General features: G+C 39.4%; 1 protein-coding gene across 1 annotated transcript in view; it reads right to left on the reverse strand.

The window, feature by feature from the left end:
• The window catches only part of LOC146628011 (anoctamin-9), an 18,909-nt gene extending 12,786 nt beyond the window's left edge, over positions 1-6,123 (reverse strand). The window contains exons 1-7 of the mRNA XM_085359288.1: positions 6,103-6,123; positions 5,350-5,424; positions 5,110-5,232; positions 4,886-5,022; positions 4,519-4,568; positions 4,367-4,425; positions 3,447-3,526 (exon numbers count right to left, since the gene is read on the reverse strand). Coding sequence (XP_085215414.1) covers positions 3,447-3,526; positions 4,367-4,425; positions 4,519-4,568; positions 4,886-5,022; positions 5,110-5,232; positions 5,350-5,424; positions 6,103-6,123 — 545 coding nt within the window. The remainder of the gene's footprint in view (positions 1-3,446; positions 3,527-4,366; positions 4,426-4,518; positions 4,569-4,885; positions 5,023-5,109; positions 5,233-5,349; positions 5,425-6,102) is intronic.
• Between the last annotated feature and the right edge of the window lie 898 nt (positions 6,124-7,021).

The following is a 7,021-nucleotide window of genomic DNA, read 5'->3' on the forward strand; positions in this document are numbered from 1 at the left end:
CGGGTTCCCCAGTTTCACCCATCATCGCTAACTTGTACATGAAGGAAGTGGAAAAGAGGGCCTTGTTATCCTACCCGGGAACACACTGGTTCAGATATGTGGATGACACCTAGGTGAAAATCAAATCTCAGGACGTACCACAATTCATGGATCACAGTAACTCAGTGGACCAACACTTAAAATTCACCAGGGAGGATATGAAAAGTAGCAAGTTAGCCTTCTTAGACTGTGAGATTTCCATCAGTAATGGGGGACATCTAAAAGCTGATGTGTACCCCAAATCTATGCAGTATTTAAGGTTTGACTCTCATCATCGACTGGAGCATAAACTGGGTGTCATCAGGACGCTACAACACAGAGCGAACACCATCTCCACAGACACAGCGGCCAGGGAAGCAGAAGAACATCACATTAAGAAGGCTCTGAGTAAATGTGGTTATCCCAGCTGGGCATTTATCAAAGCTGGGAAGGCACCTAAAGAAATCTCCAGCCTAACCAAGAGAGAAGGACAACTCCTGCCTAAGCAAAAACCCTTAGTGATCCCCCTATGTGTCAGGAGTATCAGAACTGTTGAGATGCATTTTTTCTAAACACAGAGTCTGTGTGGCTTATAAACCCCTAAACACACCAATATTGAACTATTGGATCAGGTCCCCGGACACAAATAGACTAACATAGTGTACGCTGTTAAGTGCCAGGAGGATTGCCAGGATTTATACATCAGGGAAACCAAACAACCTCTGGCGAAGCGGATGGTACAACACAGAAGAGCAACCTTGTCAGGCCAGGACTCCGCAGTCTATTTACACCTACAGGCCAGTGGACACTCTTTCATTGATGAGGATGTACACATCCTGGACAGGGAGGAATGGTGGTTTGAGCGGGGAGTCAGACTAGCTGGGCAGCAGACTGATTTACGTGAAAAGGGAACGACCATCTCTGAATCGAAGAGGGGGCCTAAGGGTACATCTTTCACCATCTTACAATGCTGTCATTGCAGCCATTCCCCAACTCTCTGTGAATGGTACTTGTGGCCATTGATCAGTGGCCATTGATCAGTGGTTGTTGATCAATGGTCATGACAATTTGCACACTAATGATCAAGGAACTGACCTCCCAGCCCATTGTTCATTAAGTGGTCTAGTGTCAGTTATTGTGCAAATGTACTGTTTATAAGGTTGGGCAAACCTGCGGTCAGCAGACTGAAGAAGTCACTTGGATGAGTGAGAAACGTTTCTCCCATCAAAAACGCTATGTCCAGAAGAACAGAATCAACGTTTTGGAATATACATTTATCATTTCTTCTGAAACAAATGTGGATAAAAATGTTCACTTCACAGTAACACATTTCTTAACAATTCTATGCATTACTGATATAGGACAGACTTTCTTTATAATAACTCCTCACTGTATTTATCTACTTTACTGGCAAACTTTATGTCAGTGTACAGTTTATGCTATGCATAACATAACACGATATAACATGCACTGTGTATAGTTCTGATAATACACAGTGGTAAGAATAGTCAGCATGACATATTTTTACTGCAAGGAAGACATAATTCACTTTTGCACCACAGCTGAACTCCACTGACATTAGTGGTCCCTTTATGTCACTAACAGGTCAAAGCTTTAGTGATTCTAGCGCTTTGTTTTATAGCCAAATATCTACTTAACTAATAGCATTTAGCATTTCCAATTACTTCCAGTGTTGTGTGTGTGTGTGTGTGTGTGTGTGTGTGTGTGTGTGTGTGTGTGTGTGTGTGCGCGCGCGCGTGTGTGTTTATTAGAAAATACACTGAACTCCAACACCTTAGTAAACCTTGAACCAGGTAAACTGCAGGATGCTAGCAACAACTCGCTGAGATTAGCATCCTTGCCATGCAGCTAAGCCTCACTTAGTTAATGAAGTGGCTGTAGATTCTTTAAGTGTAGAGTCCTGTCTTCAAATGCATGTGTTCTTGCCAAATGGCATTTAAAATAATTACAGTCCTGAGAGAAACAAGTACTGCAGTGATGTTCTGTCTCAGAGGTTAGCTGATTAGCTTATGGTGCAGCACATAAGTGAAAAATCCTTTGAAAAGCAGATACAAGCATCAAAACGTGCACGTTTGTAACTTTAGAGCTATTCATTTGGAAAAATCACATGACCAATTTTAGGCTCAAATTACCGATTTACCACAGAATTTCAACCACTGGTGAATTGTCAGATGTTTTACTGTTACTGGATATGCTTCTGAGCAGGTAAAGAAGTAAGTTAAAGTTATTTTCAGAATTTTTCTTTGTTTCAAACAAAACAAAAGAACTGAAGTGCCACATAATATCTTATAAGTTAAAGGATAATCCTTTAACTCTTGTAGTACTTTAATGCAACTCACTTCAGGCAGAGCATTCTCATTCCAGACGTTGGTTCAGGCATTCAATATTCATCAGGTGCTAAATTATTCTCGTGCAATTTCATAAAATTCATGTATTGCGTGCATAAAGTCTCCTTGATTCTTGGCTCAGTTCTCCCATTCGCGCACCCTACCATCAATTTTTTTAAAATTATTAACAAGCTAACATAGAAAGACAGATGACCATTTACCGTTGCACCAACAGACATCTTAGTGACCAGTTAATCTGATTAGCAGGTATCTGGACAGTGCCAGAACCACTGCACAAATGAATTGTAATTTATAGAGGCACTTTTTACACTTTTTGCAAGCTGCATCCACAGATACTTTTTTAATACTCTTGCTCACACACACACAAACCCAGATAGATCCATAAGGGGCTAGCCCAGGTTTAGTATCTTTCCCAAGGACACTTCAACATACAGATGAAAGAGCTGGGGATCAAACAACCGACCATCATAAATAACAAGATTTTAGGGGGATCATTTTAGGGGTTGAGAACTGAGTAACCAGTGAGAAGAATAAGAGGTCCATCCATAATACTTGACTGAAACAGTATTACTTCTGCAACTACACCCCATATCATACTGCACCCACATGGATGAACATTAGGATCATTCAAATAAGGCACATATTATGGTGCACCCATCAACTATTTCCCTGTAATATTAACTTATCTGTTGCACTATTATTATAAGAGCTAAATAAATTCTGAAATTGTATCTGTAATACCAACTGACAAAGAAGCTAAAAATGTTTACTAAGGGTTGTTAAATGTATAAAAGATATCATATAGACAAAACTACTGCTGTGACACGTGGTTTATGTTTTAGATACACCTGAATCTAAAGACAGAGACATCTCTGCTCTCTTCTAACTCAAAACTCCACGAATTACTGTACATTATTTTAAAATCATGGCTTCAAACAACAGATTCATCATGTTCATGACATGTTTGCTGTTGTCTTGTTTGGAAACCAATTATGCTGCAATAACTGGAACAGTATAGAGTGCAGAATAATAAATAGGCTGTTATGCTGCAGTCCAAACCTGACAGCAGTTATGGGTTGCCCTTGGAGACAGGCTGTCCACCGTGCCCATCCCGCCTTCAGTTCTCTCTGTTTCTTTTTCTGAAAGCAGAAACACACAAAATCAAAGCAAATCAGCAACATGTAGAAAATCTTTCTGCAAGCTGCTTAACAAAACACACAGTTACACTGAGAACAGAAGCTTTCTTGTGTGAATATGTAATCTGCTGGCTTTTTAAAAAACAGATTTCAACAATTAAGGGCTTCTAAAACCAACTCGACCTTACAAGTTCAAAGCTGAAACTGTAAGATACTTTATCTAACATACATGTGCTTGTAAAGGCGACACAACAGACTGTGGCTCATGTCCGTGCTTACACAGTAACATGTAGTATTCATCAGCAATCATGTACACGCACATACCCAATTATTCTCGGTATTAGATGACTCACAGCATTAACATGACTCGCAGTGTCTCTGCCAACAAATACTTTTTTTTTGGCACCACTATTCTGTTTTGAGAGGCCATTGCCAAGTTTCAGTTCATTAAGCTTTCGAGAAAACCTCAACACCTAAGCAGCCATGTGAAAGGCAATGGTTTAACAGTTTTTAGTGTCACTATCTTAAGCGTAGGAATGTGTGGACCCACATAGAGAAACAATGGCAAATACTGATTTATGTGATCATTCTTATCTGACTTCTTATCATTGTTACTCCTACGGTGACTGCTTTTATTCTTGGCTATCATTATCACTCTCCATGGATGTGATTTCTGAAGAGGAAGAAGACCATTTCTTTTCTTTCTTTTTTATACTGTAAAGCAATCAGCAGCCCTCATTCTTCCCATGTCTATACTGATCATGTCACTTTTGTCATAGTACTTCATATACAAGGATAAGACTTAAAACCCAGAATTAAAAACAAACAAACAAAACATTTCACCTCATGTAGACAGAACTTGGTCTCAAAAACCTTCATCTTTATGAGCTCCCGTAGATTTTCTGTGCAGATTAAAAGGTAAAGAGAATAATAATAAAAATATTCAGGGTCTGGTTAAATGCAAAGGATCGGGGTTGTAAATAATTCTGTCTCACCTCCTGAACGAATTCTGGTGTGACCTAAGATGAAGTGGACAATCCGTATCCTGAAACAAGGACAAGAATCACTCATGCAGCTGATCATAAAGTATAAATGTCATTAGATTAGTGCATCTTTATTGATTCTTTAAAAAATGCATTTTAAAGAGACAACTAGGCATTCCACTTTCATAAAAACACAAAGGCGAAGACCTAATCTAAATACCACATGGTTAGAAAAATTTGGAAATAAATTGCTTGAGAACAAGTCCTTTGTAATGATAACACAACACAGTGCAAATAAACACTGGGATGCTTTAAGTGTCAGAAAACAGCAGCAAGGAATGTTTAAAATGCCAAAAATAGTTTCAGTGGCCTTGTTTACCTCGTACTGAGAGACACTGCGCTCTGATCTGAGCTCCAGTTGCAGGCATCGGACACCTTGAGCAGATACCTGTACTTCTCAAAGATTTCCTTGGGCGCTTGAATCCCATAGAAGACGTGATTATCATCTATGATTTTCTAACAGAAGGAAATTAAGATGAATGACTGTATGGATGAAATGTATATTTTATAGCAGAAATGTTAAGTGTACTATTAAACACCCACCGTGACTTTGAAGTTCTTTTTTTTTAGCTCTTCGATGTACTCAGTTTGCTTCTTGAAAGACTCTCTCTCCTGGTTATTAATCGTTTTGGCAACCAGGACGTAGTCATAAGAGAGTGGAGTGTGCTGAGTGACAAAAAACAATACGCCAAAATCAGACATTATATGCTCTAATATATGCATTAACATGGCCAGGACTGGAATTATAATTATATTAAACTATAACTGTGGACAATGGCTTACCACAGGCGGAAATGATTGCTGTTCATTGCCATTTTCTTTTACCACTCCCAGCAGCTCCAGCATCTCAATACTGGACTGAAGCATCAAAAACAATGAACAATGTTACATTATGAAATCACCCATGCTGATGTAAATACATTAAGTCGTGGTTTTAAAAATGGCATGAAAAGTATGTGGTAAAGACTTTTGTCACAACAGATGAGTTTCAGGAGGCCACTGTTTTGTGATACTGTGCTTGTGAAAGTAAGCAGGAAGGTTATCACCTCCAAAAGAATCCTGTCTAACGATAACACGGGGGCGTGACAATGAATGCCACTGCGCTGAGAAAGCAAAGCACAGAGAGCTAATCTAACCTGAATGAAAAACATGGCGTGCTCATATAGTCTAGCAGTCAGTCCAAATCCATGCTTTCTTTAAGTCCTCAGGGGATTCTCTCACTGACACACGTACATCCACAAACAGTGAAGTCATGGCAGAAGCAGTAGCACCTGAACATCCTGATTCATACGCAGGGCAGATTAAAGCGTGAATATGTTCTGACCTCATCTGACTAACTTGATTTAAGTGAATCTGTAGTGGGTTTGATGTAATGACTGCTTGATGAAGCTATGTGCAGTCATGATAAACAGCAGGGCCGCTGATAACATAAATTCTGTTAAAGTGTGAGGCGGCCTCAGAGCATCTTCACTACGTAACGATTAAAAAAAAAAAAAAACAGAACCATCATTATTATTCATGAATCGGATCACCTACCTGTCTGTTGTGGAGAGGCATGATGAGTCGGTACTGAATGAAGCAGTGACTTTCCGGTTACAATAAAGCTTCGATCACCATTCAGTGACACCAAAGCCTCAGCTCAGCGATTTCTCCAGCTATAAAATGATATGATGTCTCTTCAACAAGCAGTAGGCAACTTCCGGATTGCATCTAAGATGAACTGCGACGTTGTTTCACCAGCAGAGGTATGTATAAAAACCGACTCTACCTGTTGCTGATGTCACGCCATCTATCTTTACAGCCTCCACCTTCTTCTGTGATCACTCAGTCCAGGGGGAAATCCAACAAAAAACAAGACAGGAAAAAACACAGTGTGATACAGAATAACCCCAGAGACAAAGAACATACAGCCAGCCAGTTGAACTACCTCCTTTTCACTTGACAGATACGATGGAATGGCTTTCCTTCTTCTTCTTTTTTTTGTTATGCCTCCTCCTTCTCTCCTATGAGCAAAGTACCATTTATCCACCGCTAGATGGAAGCAAACACACTGGCTGAAACCGCCTGTTAAACCCCCTGACTTGGCTGTGACTAAATCGTCCTACACACCATTGTCAGCACTGACTGTGACATTTACAAAATAAATAAATAAATAAAAATCTTACAAAATTTAAAAAAACATTTTGGAGTCTATAATGGAAGGACTAAGCAGGTTCGCTAACATTTACTAAAAAGGCAATACGGAAAAATAAAACAATAGGGGGAAGCACATTCATTCTAAATATTAGGACAAATATAGTTAAGTTCCCTGTTTAGAATGAGATCATTATATCTATGCACATGTGTTAAGCGGCACATTGTAATGGGCATCTTGTTTTGTTTGCTGGATATAATTGAATCTATTCCACCTATTTACAATAACCTGTCATCTTTACAGGTAGTACTAAAAGGCTTC

Source organism: Diplotaxodon limnothrissa, linkage group LG7 (assembly GCF_057381915.1).
Source record: "Diplotaxodon limnothrissa isolate DT_005_m linkage group LG7, D_limnothrissa_male_GT1.1, whole genome shotgun sequence".
Classification (NCBI taxonomy): domain Eukaryota; kingdom Metazoa; phylum Chordata; class Actinopteri; order Cichliformes; family Cichlidae; genus Diplotaxodon; species Diplotaxodon limnothrissa.